This window comes from Dermochelys coriacea, chromosome 8 (genome assembly GCF_009764565.3).
Source record: "Dermochelys coriacea isolate rDerCor1 chromosome 8, rDerCor1.pri.v4, whole genome shotgun sequence".
Classification (NCBI taxonomy): domain Eukaryota; kingdom Metazoa; phylum Chordata; order Testudines; family Dermochelyidae; genus Dermochelys; species Dermochelys coriacea.
This window is the reverse complement of record NC_050075.1, coordinates 97,662,570-97,676,209: the sequence shown is the minus strand read 5'-3', so window position 1 is coordinate 97,676,209 and position 13,640 is coordinate 97,662,570. Positions and strand designations below refer to the sequence as shown.

Below are 13,640 nucleotides of genomic sequence, written 5' to 3'. Positions count from 1 at the left end.
TAGATTTTGGTCTGCTTCCTTCCAGCTTCTGCTGTGGCCAGTTGATCTTGCTGCTTCTCAACCTTCTTAACACCATTGGTGCTTCCCTGCTGCTTCCAGTGGCAATGTTAGGTTGCTAAAAACTAATTTTCTGGCTAGTGCGAGTAAACATGGGGGTTTTTTTTCAATTTTTCTTTCACACTTAATTCCCAGATGCACTTAGTCAACATTTATAGTTTAAAAAAATCTACCAACACTTAGAAACGTTTATTGAATTGGAAAATTTTGGGGCTACAAAATTAGAAATCTCCTAAAAGGTGTCTCCTATTTTAACATCTTAGTTTTCCAAAAGTTTTCTGAGTGCATTAATATTTTGTATTTAATGTAAAACCTTAAATTTTATGTTCTAGTGTTTTTTTTACTTAAGGGATTTGAACAAGAAGCACTGAATATAGATTTAAACCAATCCTACAGCAAAGTAAATTTCAAATAAAGCCACATAAAAGATAGTTTTGCTGATCAATTGTTTCAGAAGTATTCACAAAGAATAAAAGAGGGACTCAGTCTCAGATATGATTTTTTTTTCTTGATTCCAAATACAATACATCCAGAAGCCTTTGAAAAGGTCCCAAACACAGGGGCTTAAGCAAAGTAGGCAATCACAGCAGAAGAGGGGGAAGATCCTCTCATTGGGTCAATAACTGGTTAAAAGACAGGAAACAAAGGGTATGAATAAATGGTCAGTTTTCACAGTGGAGAGGGGTAAATAGCAGAGTCTCCCCAAAGATTTATATTGTAACTAGTACTGTTCAACATATTCATAAGTGATCTGTAAAAAGAGGTAAACAGTGAGGTGACAAAGTTTGCAGATGATACAAAACTACTTAAGATAGTTAAGTCCAAAGCAGACTGTGAAGGGTTACAAAGGGATCTCACTGAACTGGGTGACTAGGCAACAAAATGGCAGATGAAGTTCAGTGTTGCTAAATGCAAAGTAATGAACATCAGAAAACATAATCCAAACTATACATACAAAATGATGGGTTCTAAATTAGCTGTTTACACTCAAGAAAGAGATCTTGGAGTCCACAATGATAGTTCTCTGAAAACATCGGCTCAGTGTGCAGCTGCAATCAAAAAAGCTAATAGGAAGAAAACTTAGGGAAAAAATAGAAAATAAGACAGAAATTATCAAAATGCTACTATATATATCTGTGGTATGCCCACACCTTGAATGCTATCTGCAGTTCTGGTCACCCCATCTCAAAAAGATGTATTAGAATTGGAAAATTTACAGTAAAGGGCAACAAAAATGATTGCGGTATAGCACAGCTTCCATATGAGGAGAGATTAAAAAGACTGGGATTGCTCATTTTAGAAAAGAGGCCACTAAGGGGCATATGATAGAGGTCTATACAATCATGAATGGTGTGGAGAAAGTGAATAGGGAAGTGATATTTACCCCTTTACATGACACAAGCGTTACACTGGCAGACCAGGTGCCAGCTCATGCCTAGGCCTCATTGAACACTTACAAATGTATAGCTTGAAAGCAGTCTTGTTTACCTGTGTGTTAGCATTATCAAAATAGATATTAGATTTATAACAATGTACTTAGTGTTTAGATTTTATGGAATGCTTATAGGATGCTACATATATATCAGTATCCTATGTCATAAGGTAATGTTACAGAGCAAACATTTAAACTATAAAAATGTTTGACTGTAAATTCCCCACAGTTATGGGAGAAGCATTGCCAAGTGTGAAATATTAGTTTACCTCAAGAAGTATGATCTCCTGCCCATCAGGAAGGACTAGTGCATTGAAATGAGCCATTGTTGAACAAAGACTTTGTTGATTGTTCCCCCCCACTCACCTATATGCAGAATCGGCTTGGATTCTGGGGTGAGTGTGGATAAAATCTCTGACAAGGAGAAACTGTGTCTCTTTATGCTGTTTGAACTCTGAGGGGAAAAGATTCCTAGACATAAGCAAGAGATCCCCAAGCTGCTTGGCTTGGGTTAGCCCCAAAGGATATAAAAGCTTGCTTATTATAGAAACTTCTATTACCTTTTGAATTTAAGATTGTACCACATTTGTGTATGTATGCTTACCTGCTTTAATCTTGTAAATAATTCTGTTTTCTTTTCTTAGTTAATAAATCTTTAGTTAGTTTATTATAGGATTGACTACAGGTGTTGTCCTTAGTTTGAGATCTGAGTACAATTGACCTCGGGTAAGTGACTGGATCTTTGGGACTGGGAGTAACCTGAACATGTAAAGATGGTCACTTTTTACATTTTTGGTGTAAAGTGACCATCTATCACATAGTTCAGCTTGCCTGGATGGCAAGATAAACTGAAATGCCCAAGGGGACTGCTGGTGATTCCATGGTAAGACTGTTACAGTCTTTTAGGAGTTCACACTTGTTACTGGATTGGTGAAATCTAATTATATAACATACAGCTAATTTGGGATTTCTGCTCTGCTTTTGACAGTCTGTCCTGAGTTTGGTACTCAGTCTTGAGCCATTTCAGACAGCGTGACAACAACGATCAGGAGTCACACAATGAAATTAATAGGCAACAGCTTTAAAACAAGTGTAAGGAAGTACTTCTTCATGCATCACGCAGTCAACCTGTGGAACTCATTGCCATAGGATGTTGTGAAGGCCAAAATATAACATTGTTTTAAAAAAAGAATAAGATAAGTTCATGGAGGATACTTCCATCGCTGGCTATTAGCCAAGATAGTCAGGGTCACAACCCCATGCTCTGGATGTTCCTAAACCTCTGACTGCTAGAAGCTGTGACTGGACAATAGGGGATGGATCACTCGATGATTGCTCTGTTCTGTTCGTTCTCTGAAGTAGTTGGCACTGGCCACTGTTGGAAGACAGGATACTGGGCTTGATGGACTGTTGGTCTAACCCAGTATAGCTTTTCTAATGTTCTTATGTTCAAATATGTTGAACTATTACATTTTAGATTTTAAAAAGTTCAGCTTTTAAACATATTATTGGTTTTTCAAACATTGAATTAAAAAGTTGAGACCATCCTCTGTGAATCATTTCCTGAAAAATAGCATGATTTTACTTACACACCACTAGGTGGTGTATAGTCTTATTTATGAACAGTCAAGCTGAGATTGGGGATTCAATAAAAAGGCCTGCAAGAGTTTAAACTCAAAATTTTTAACTGAACGAAACTTTAAAAAGATCTCTTCCTCTGTCCTTTTCTTCTTACTACCCCTTCCCTTTCTTTGACCTGTTCCTCTATATCACATTATTATTTGCTGGGTCTCTGTGGCACCAGTAGCAGCAAAAATGGTTGCAGTCATTTTCTATTTATTTAGATATGTACACTCATTAGTAAAAAGAAGCACCCGCTCTTTGTTCTACATCTGTCATGGTGCACCTAGAAAATGCAACACACTGCTCCTGTGACTCCCATTTGGTCAATTATTAACTTATAACTCAGTAGCATATCTTGTATGCATTTTTTCCTTGTGTTCTAATCAATTTCACTCTTCTGTCAGTATCATGAGAATGTTTCTTTACCTTCTTACACCCTGAGAGCTCTTCAGTGGGAAAATAGCTTAATTCAAATGCACAAAATTATTTGTTCACCCCTATGAATCGAAATCTGGTACTTCATGCGGTTTGTATTTTGTTGAATACTGAAACTAAGTAAGAATGTATGTATTTAAAAGTATTGAGTCTGCAGCATGCCAATAACTGCCATTAATATTACTGCTTTCAGAGTTGTAGCCATATTGGTCCCAAGATATGAGAGATACAGTGGAGGAGATAGTATCTTTTATTGGATCAACTTCTGTTGGTGAAAGAGACAAGCTGTTGAGCTATGCACACCTCTTCTTCAGGTTGTGTAGCTCAAAAGCTGGTCTCTTCACTCTTCGGGGAATTTTGTGCCAAAAAATGAAAAATTCTGCAGATTTTATTTGTCAAAATAACACTGTATAATCCCACCAGTTTCAATTATTTTGGTAATTTGTTTCAAAATATCTGTCAGCAAGTATGTCTGTAACAATAGACACCCACACAAATTCCCCCAAGAGTAGAGAGTTAAAGAAACCCCTACGACAACTCAGTGCCTGCTTCTCTGCCCCCTCTTGCACAGAACCCAGCCAGGGGGCAAGGGATTCACGCCCCCTTCCCCCCAGAGCCCAACCATGGGCCCCCCAACCCAGACACTCATACCCCCTTTCTCCAAGAGCCCAACTATGCCCCTCCCCAGCTAGGGTTGCCAATTTTGGTTGGACATATTCCTGGAGGTTTCATCACATGACATAATATTTAATTAAAGATTAATCTTTAATTCTTGGAGACTTCAGGACAATCCTGGAGGGTTGGTAACCCTACCCCCGGCCCATACACTCATACCTTCCTCCCCTCCAGATCCCAGCCGTGGGGCCCTCCCTGACCCAGACATTCACACCCCCTTGCCCTCAGAGCCCAGCTGCGCCCCCACCCCTAGCCCAGAGACTCGTAGACCCTACCCTTCTAGAACCCAGGGATCCAGAGCAAGAAACAGCCTAATGTTGGGTCTCAGGCTTGCAGTTTCCTGCGTGTCACCACTTCTTTTCTTCCAGGCGTGCTGGGAACTGCAGCTGCTGGGAACCCTCCAGTTCCCTTCCCTCTGCTCCCTCTGGGCCTTGTTTTCTATTTACGAGGTGGGCTCTGCTGGGTCCAGCAGCCCTAGTGGCACCCAACATCTCTGCAACCCATTTCTGTGGAGGGGAAAAAGGAAATTCTGCATGCCCAACATTAATTTCTGCAAAATACTTCATTGTGAAGTGGTGCAAAATTCCCCCAGGAGTATTTCATTCACTAACAGAAATTGGTCTAATAAAAGATATTCCCTCACCCACCTTATGTCTCATTAATATTACTGCAAGTTGTGATTTCAAGTGAAAAACATAATAGTATCTGTAATGACTGACTGCTCCTTTTCAGGAACATTTGCTCTTTTCATTATAATTTTACCAATTATTAATTTAATTATTGTATAAGCTGAAAAGCTTATATAGTGCACTAAAATATATATTTGGTGGGCAATGGAAGCAAATTAACACCTATTGTCCAAATAGTGTAAGCAGTAATGTTCATATCATTTGGTTATTTCACATGTGTGTTCCAAAGGTTTTATGCACTACAATTTTCTGGTTTTGGCTGACTCAAAACATATGCAATAATATCCAGAAGTAACAGTAAGGTTTAAAAATGTACCAGAAGGTGACTTTTTTTCAGCTATTTTCCCTTTTTCAATTACTATTTTATAGGAAGAGCTGGGGAGCTGATTGATAGAGGAGACAATACTTATGGTGGAAAATGGGTGATAAACCCCAGTGGTGGTTTGATTTCAAAAGGACATCCATTGGGTGCCACAGGTAAGGCAAATATAAAATTTGTATTTCTAATGATTTTGAGGTCTGCATGTGGAAACTGGCAGTTTCTCCATCAGGTTCTGAAGATATCCATGATTATGAATGGTGAAATAATTGTGCAGAAGGAGTGTCGGGGTCTGAGAATATAATGTGTCTGTCTAATGACTTCCGGTATGTAAGAAGTTATCTTGCTATTGGTTGTGTTTTTCACTTGCAAAGATTAAAATACTCTCTTGACTTTAAATGTTTTATGCAGCATGCAGTTTACTCTTAATGTTTGCATCTTTGAGCTACGAATATGAATTTTGTATTTGTCATATTAATTTCATTAGTTAACTAAATGAATAGCTCAAATAACAGAGGATACTAGGTGACATAACTTCTGCTTAAATTAAAAGTGAATTTTTAAAAAAAGGAGTGGGTTAGATAAAATAAAATCCATTTTCACTTGACTTAAAATATAAGTAGCTAGGCGTACAGGGGTATTTTGCACAGACCTAATTATCTGTCTGGAGAGAGCAAACATGTTCAAGAGAAAGGTCATATTGTTGACAAAGCATATGGAGTTAAGATATAATTTTTTTCTTTCAAGACCTGAGTACTTATTATTTTTTCTTTAAGTTTCAATAGATTACACTAAGAATACATTTTTGTACTTTGCAGAGTACTTGAATATACAGTTTACATTGACATAAACATATTTCTGTTTTAGAGACTATTCCAATCAAAATCAAGCTATTAGTTTTTAAAATGTTAGTTTTATTTTATATACAAAATCTGTGTCCAGCTGCCTGTTCAGAGAAAGGGATTCAAAGTAGTTGAGGTGAATATTATCTTCTGCATTATATAATGTGTCCGCTGAAGACATATATGTTTATGCAGTAATTTAAATCTCAACCTTCAACCAACTTTCTCATGCATTCCTTCCAGTTTTGTACTTTAGCAATCTTTCTCAGAAGCTAAATACCTGTGGTTTTAGAAGTGCCATTTTAGCAAGACATATTCCAACTTCTTTTTTTAAAAATAATTTCAGTTTAAGACGATCTGTAATTTCTCTCTGTATTGCCACAATTTAATGGGTTTCATTAGATGTTTTCCATATGTATATAGGAAAGTGTACTGCACATAACATAATAAGATGTGATTATATCGTACCCATGTGTTTCCCATAATATACGTTTATTCATAATGCTGTAACACTTCTTTGAAGAGCTATTCAGTTATAATCTAAATGCAAGATGCTTAAAATGTAAATCTTTAACCAATGGCTGTGGTGTTATATGATGAAGGGTCAGGCTGGCATTGAACTTTGTACTTAACTTTTTACTGACTATGAACTTTGAACTTCATTTTTTTTTGACCTGCATATTTTGGATCTATTTGGGACAATCCTTACCTTAAACACTAGTTAACACTTCATGGTGTACTTGAAGTATTGTTTCAATTCAATTTAAAAAGAATTATGATTTTAAAAAGAAATCCTCCACCACCACTGGTAATAGTATAGAAAACCCATGAGATTTTTGATAGAGCCTTGAAATTCTATATGGGTAATTTTGCTTCTCACTGAGCCAGTTGGTCATTTCTGGAAAAAACTCTAAAGGCTTTTTAGAAATTACATGTGTATCTCTGCTGATTTGCTATTTAATATTAGTATGTTTTAACTTTCAGCAATATTGTTAACTGAGAACTTTTCTAATATTGATTTTGGATGTGCCAACTTAGATGATTAGGTGTTAGGTTTTTCTTCAAGTGATGATCCCTATGTGGATTCCAAACATGGGTCCACGTACGCTGGAGCCAGAACAGTTCATAGTAGTATCCGTTAACCCACACGTGCATCGTACATTGACCACGTGGCGCATATGAGGCTTTAAGAGACTATGTGGGTTGACACTGCTCCAGTTCCTTCTTCCTGCTGCATGGCCAGAGTCAGAACCCCTGTTCCTCAGTGCTCTTAGCTTACCAAGAGAGCTGTTCTTTGATCGTTGTCTGTAGATAGTTTTTACTAGTTGTATATGGTTGTCCGTTAGTTAGCTAGTTTGACTTCTCCCCTTGTGGGGCTCCTCCCCAGCCCAGGGACTGTGCCCCAACAAGCCAGTTTTAAATACAGTGCTTTGTGCCCCTGGTCCTTCTCTGTGAGTGACTAGCACCAACGTTGTCTGTATTGTTTGGGCGAAGCTCACGTTGCCACCCGCTGCTCCATCTGGCACTCTCCCGGCTTGGCCTCGAGAGGCCAGAGAACTTCACCTCTGCAAGAGTCGTATGGAGGAGGTAATGTGACCATGTACACAACTGGATCCAGGACCGACAGATCCATCAGAGTGGTGCTTCATACTGGCAGTGAGCTCCTCCCCGGTCCCTTCCCAGCCGGCACCAGAGGCACCACCGCTACTGCCCAAGACCCACCATACTCATAAGAGGCACAGCATGGACATAAGGGTGGCTCCCCGATGGGGACTGCCTCTAAATACATCATTGCTTCCCCAAGCTGTGCTAGGTCGGGTGAGAAGTCACACATCAACCTGGATGTTCCAGCGACAAAAAGTCCCAATCAGCGCATAAGTCCAAGCACCGCGCTCCGTCGGCCCAGCCACTGGCCACAGTGAGTGGCCTGCTGCTGTCTCCTCCTGCTCCATCCACTCCATGGGGACGTCTGGACTTGCATGCCCAATCCTACATACACTGGGGCACTTGTCCCCTCTCATGCCAATGGCTGAACTGATGTTGCCATATACCAGCTCCCGTCCATGCTCCCAGCCTCTCGTCACTCCCAGAATGCCGTCTCCCGCGGATGATCCCCTTCTCCTTCAGCATCCTGCTCCACTCAGCTTCTCTCCGCCAGGCCCTTCCACAGAGGAACCTCTTTTGCACTGAATATAGATTTAAACCAATCCTACAGCAAAGTAAATTTCAAATAAAGCCACATAAAAGATAGTTTTGCTGATCAATTGTTTCAGAAGTATTCACAAAGAATAAAAGAGGGACTCAGTCTCAGATATGATTTTTTTTTTCTTGATTCCAAATACAATACATCCAGAAGCCTTTGAAAAGGTCCCAAACACAGGGGCTTAAGCAAAGTAGGCAATCACAGCAGAAGAGGGGGAAGATCCTCATTGGGTCAATAACTGGTTAAAAGACAGGAAACAAAGGGTATGAATAAATGGTCAGTTTTCACAGTGGAGAGGGGTAAATAGCAGAGTCTCCCCAAAGATTTATATTGTAACTAGTACTGTTCAACATATTCATAAGTGATCTGTAAAAAGAGGTAAACAGTGAGGTGACAAAGTTTGCAGATGATACAAAACTACTTAAGATAGTTAAGTCCAAAGCAGACTGTGAAGGGTTACAAAGGGATCTCACTGAACTGGGTGACTAGGCAACAAAATGGCAGATGAAGTTCAGTGTTGCTAAATGCAAAGTAATGAACATCAGAAAACATAATCCAAACTATACATACAAAATGATGGGTTCTAAATTAGCTGTTTACACTCAAGAAAGAGATCTTGGAGTCCACAATGATAGTTCTCTGAAAACATCGGCTCAGTGTGCAGCTGCAATCAAAAAAGCTAATAGGAAGAAAACTTAGGGAAAAAATAGAAAATAAGACAGAAATTATCAAAATGCTACTATATATATCTGTGGTATGCCCACACCTTGAATGCTATCTGCAGTTCTGGTCACCCCATCTCAAAAAGATGTATTAGAATTGGAAAATTTACAGAAAAGGACAACAAAAATGATTGCGGTATAGCACAGCTTCCATATGAGGAGAGATTAAAAAGACTGGGATTGCTCATTTTAGAAAAGAGGCCACTAAGGGGCATATGATAGAGGTCTATACAATCATGAATGGTGTGGAGAAAGTGAATAGGGAAGTGATATTTACCCCTTTACATGACACAAGCGTTACACTGGCAGACCAGGTGCCAGCTCATGCCTAGGCCTCATTGAACACTTACAAATGTATAGCTTGAAAGCAGTCTTGTTTACCTGTGTGTTAGCATTATCAAAATAGATATTAGATTTATAACAATGTACTTAGTGTTTAGATTTTAACTTGGACCATCTGGCTTCATTTCATCCCTCACTGACAATTCTGACGACTCTGCCTCTATTGGACCTGTCCGGCCTCTGAGTGGTCTTCTGAGCCGGACTTTGCCTTCTTGCCCGCCCAGTCGTATAGCCTAGACCCCTGGCATCACCCACGTCATGTATGCCCCGCTGGTTGACCCACGGTTCCATGCTAATGCCAGGCGACCCTATGCCTGGCCCCACTAGGCTGCTTGGGACCCCTAGATGAATTGCAGGGGACAACCAGCCTGCATCACCAGCTGTTCCCAATGTACTGTCCCTCCCTCTGTCTGAGAAGCCCCAGGACTTTCTGGCACCGGCGGCACCATTGGACCCTCTGGTCCCTATTTGCACCTCTTCCTCCCCAGACGATGCCTTTATTCTGCCCCTCTCTCTCTCTCTCTCTTTCTCTCTCTCTCTCCCCAATGACCACCTTCAATACCAGGATCTGCTACAGCCCTCAACCTGCCTGTAGATGACGTACAAGACCCCCAGAATCAGTTCCTGGACATATTGCAATCCGCCTGGGCCTTCCCCTACTGCCCTGCCTATTCACGAGGCCATTTTACAACTGTCCCAAATAGTCTGGCACAGCCCAGTTTCTTGTGCGCCTACTCCCAAGCGGGTGGAGCATCTCTACTTCGTGCCCACCAAAGGCACAGACTTTCTATATAGTCACCTGCCATGAAATTCTCTTGTAGTCCATGCAGTAACTGAGCATGCCTGGCAACTGCACTTTAAATCTAAACCCTCCACTCCCCCCGTGCCAATCACAATGCCAAGAAGCTGGACTTGCTGGCTGCAAGGTCAACTCCTCTTAGGGTGACCAGATAGCAACTGTGAAAAGATGGGACAGGAGGTGGGAGATAATAAGAAAAAGTCCCCAAAAACAGGACTGTCCCTATAAAAACAGGACATCTGGTCACCCTAACTCCTCTGCGGGGACAGTTCTGCATTGCTAACTACCAGGCCATCCTGGCCAAGTACAACTTCCTTTCATACTCCAAACTGGTGGACTTTCAAGCTTTCCTCCATCCAGAGAAGTAGCAGGACTTCAACACCTTCTGGATGAAGGCAAGTTGGTCACAACGTTCCTCCAGGGAGCAGTTGATGCTGCTGATACTGCATCCCACTCTCTGGCCTCAGGGGTTGTCCTCTGCCGTGATTGCTGGCTATAATCTAGCAGGTTTCTAAAGGAGGTCCAGACTACACTTGAGGACCTCCCCTTTGACAATAACAAAATGTTTAGCGACAAAACCAGTGAGTCCCTGCATTCCCTTAAGGACTCTCGTACCACCCTCTGGTCACTTGGCCTATACACCCTGACCACAACCTGCAGGCAACAGAGGTGGTCCTTCAGCAGGACCTTCCCTAGAGGGGTGCGGGACCCGGGGTGGAAGTGATGACTCCGTGACTTCTGGGACTGACCACCCCGGGCGGTGGGTAGGGGAGGCGGTGCCTCCCCAAACAGCCAAGCGTGGCCCTGCGCACACTCTGCATCCCCAGGGCAGTGACGCTGGGCTCCAGGGGGCTGCGGAGGCTGCGGCAGAGCCGCACACTCTCCCTCCTGGTGCTCCAGGGCTGGGGAGGCTGCAGCGCCGCCACCGTGCGCTCTCCCTGGGGTGGAGCTGGGGGCTAGCCTCCCCCAGCCAGCGGTTCACGCGCCATCCATGCATGCTGGCCAATCGCGCTGGCTCACGGGGCCACCCAAAGCGCGGGGCCCAGAATGGTCGCCCCAATTCACCGCACCGTAAGGAATGGCTCTGTCCTTCGGACCTCACCCTCATGCCACCTACGAGCCCTATCCTCAATTTCCAGTGGAAGTGTTTCAGCATCATCTGCACTCACTACCGCCTTACTATTCCACTGCCTCTGCTCCTGCCACTTCTGCTTTCCTGCATGTTCCTTCAAGCAGCCCTTTTGCGTCCTTCCTGGAGACCCGCTAACCTCCCTCCAGTCACACCCCCCCCAGTTGTTTTTGTGGGTCCTCTTGCCCTTTTTGGTCACAACTGGGCGAGATTACCACTGATGGTTGGGTGTTGGACATTGGTCACCAGGGGTACCTCATAGAATTCTTTTCCTTCCTGCCTCATCACTCACTCTGGGGACCTCTTGAGGATCTCTCTCAGTACCATCTTCTCTGAGAGGTGGCTTCGAAGGGCGCCATAAAATCTGTTCAATAACACTACCATGGCCGTGGTTTCTACTCCCCTTATTGCCTCGTACTGAAGAAGGGGGTGTCCATCTCATTTTGGACCTCCGGTTGCTGAACAAATTTATCCGCAGATTCCATTTCCAGATAGTCATGCTCCCCGTCATCATTCTGTCCCTTCCCCCGGTGGCTTGGTTCATGACTCTTGATATGAAGGACGCATATTTCCATACAGACATCCCCCCGTTCCTTGCAAATTCCTCCACTTCACGGTGGGGCATTCACACTACCAATTCCAAGTCCTTCTATGTGGGATTGCACTGCCCCCTCATCTTTATGAAGGTTTTCGCTGTTGTGTTGGCCCACATGCATCGCCTGGGTCACTCCGTGTTTCCCTACCTGGATGATTGACTCCTTGTGGCTCCGTTCTGGGCCTGCCTCCTTATCACTATCCGGACCCTACACATCCTCCTAGACACCTTGGGGATTTGCATTAATGAGGAGAAATCGGTCCTTACCCCTGCCAGCATGCTCATTTTCATAGGGACCCATCAGTACTCAGTTGCATCCCACACCTTTTTTCCCTCTGACCGCTTCACCACCCTCACTGCTCTCATCACGCAGCTCCACCGTCGTCCATGCACACGAGTCCATCAGTGCCTCTCTCTCCTGGACCAAATGTCTGCCTGCACCTCTGTCATGCTGCATGCCTGCCTCCATATGCGTTGCCTCCAGCTGTGGCTCCACTCCGTCTGTGATCCTCAGACAGCCTAGGCAAACTGATCTTGCTTCCTCCCTCTGTCCTCACCTCCCTCATGTGGTGGTGCAACCTGTCCAGAGTCTTAGCCAGCATCCCTTTCATGTCCCCCACACCCCATACCATTCTCACCACGGATGACTCACTTGTTGGCTGGGGAGCTCATCTGGACGGCCATGTGGCTCAGGGCCTCTGGTCCCACAAGGAGGCACAGATGCACATCAACATCCTGGAGCTCTGCGCCATGTGCCTCACCTGCCGAGTCTTCCTGCCCTTCCTCCATTCACAGCATGTTCAGCTGTTAAGAACATAACAATGGCCATAGTGGGTCAGACCAAAGATCCATCCAGCCCAGTATCCTGTCTTCCAACAGTAGCCAATGCCAGGTGCCCCAGAGGGAATGAACAGAACAGGTAATCATCAGGTGATCCATTTCCTGGCTTCCATTTCCAACTTCTGACAAACAGAGGCTAGGGACAGCATTCCTGCCCATCCTGGCTAATAGCCATTGATGGACCTATCCTCCATGAATTTATCTTTCTTTTTTGAACCCTGTTATAGTCCTTGGTCTTCAAAACGTCCTCTGGCAAGGAGTTCCACAGGTTGACCAACTGTGCATTGTGTGAAAAAATACTTCCTTTTGTTTGTTTTAAATCTGCTACCTATTACCGAAATCCAAATACGCCGTGGTCCTGTATGCCAGCATACTTTCCTGTATAACGTAAAAACAAAGCACTACTTGAGCAGTAGGCTTTTTTTTTTTTTTTTAGTTTAAAAAAACCCACAACCCTAACATGTTCAGGAGTCTTTGTGATCAGGTTTTTATTTCTGTAAGAAATACTTAGCAAATGGTTTTGAATTCAACTGGTTACTTCCAACCTTTGAAGTACTTCATTGTTACTATTATTTATTTATTACTACAGCAGAATTGAAAGAAGTACTTCTCTCCTGTAATTCCTAAAGGTGTCACGAATGCTGTGCTAATGCAATCTTTGGACAGACTTTTGGCAGAAGGATTTATACTGCCATCAAGGTGTGAAAAATGGAACTATAAAAATATGCTCTATATGATTTTCAGAATGTAGTCTCTTTTTAAAGACTAAAATTTCACTGTCAAGCAGCTGTTTTTGTAATAAAGCCTTCATTAATTAATTGGAATTTTCTTGAAGGGACCCTCATGTTGGTAAGCCAGAATTTGACATTCTGAGTAATGGCTTCATCTGGAAGGTATTACCATAAAATGGTTAAAGAATAAGGAAACTAATCTTCAAT

At 42.7% G+C, this 13,640-nt stretch overlaps 1 protein-coding gene across 3 annotated transcripts in view; it reads left to right on the top strand.

Annotated features, from left to right (window-relative positions):
* Positions 1 to 13,640, top strand: part of SCP2 (sterol carrier protein 2) — a 54,336-nt gene that overhangs the window by 20,958 nt on the left and 19,738 nt on the right. For all 3 annotated transcript variants that reach the window (XM_043520320.1, XM_038413048.2, XM_038413050.2), the window contains exon 11: positions 5,281 to 5,388. In XM_043520320.1, the coding sequence (XP_043376255.1) occupies positions 5,281 to 5,388 (108 nt within the window). The remainder of the gene's footprint in view (positions 1 to 5,280; positions 5,389 to 13,640) is intronic.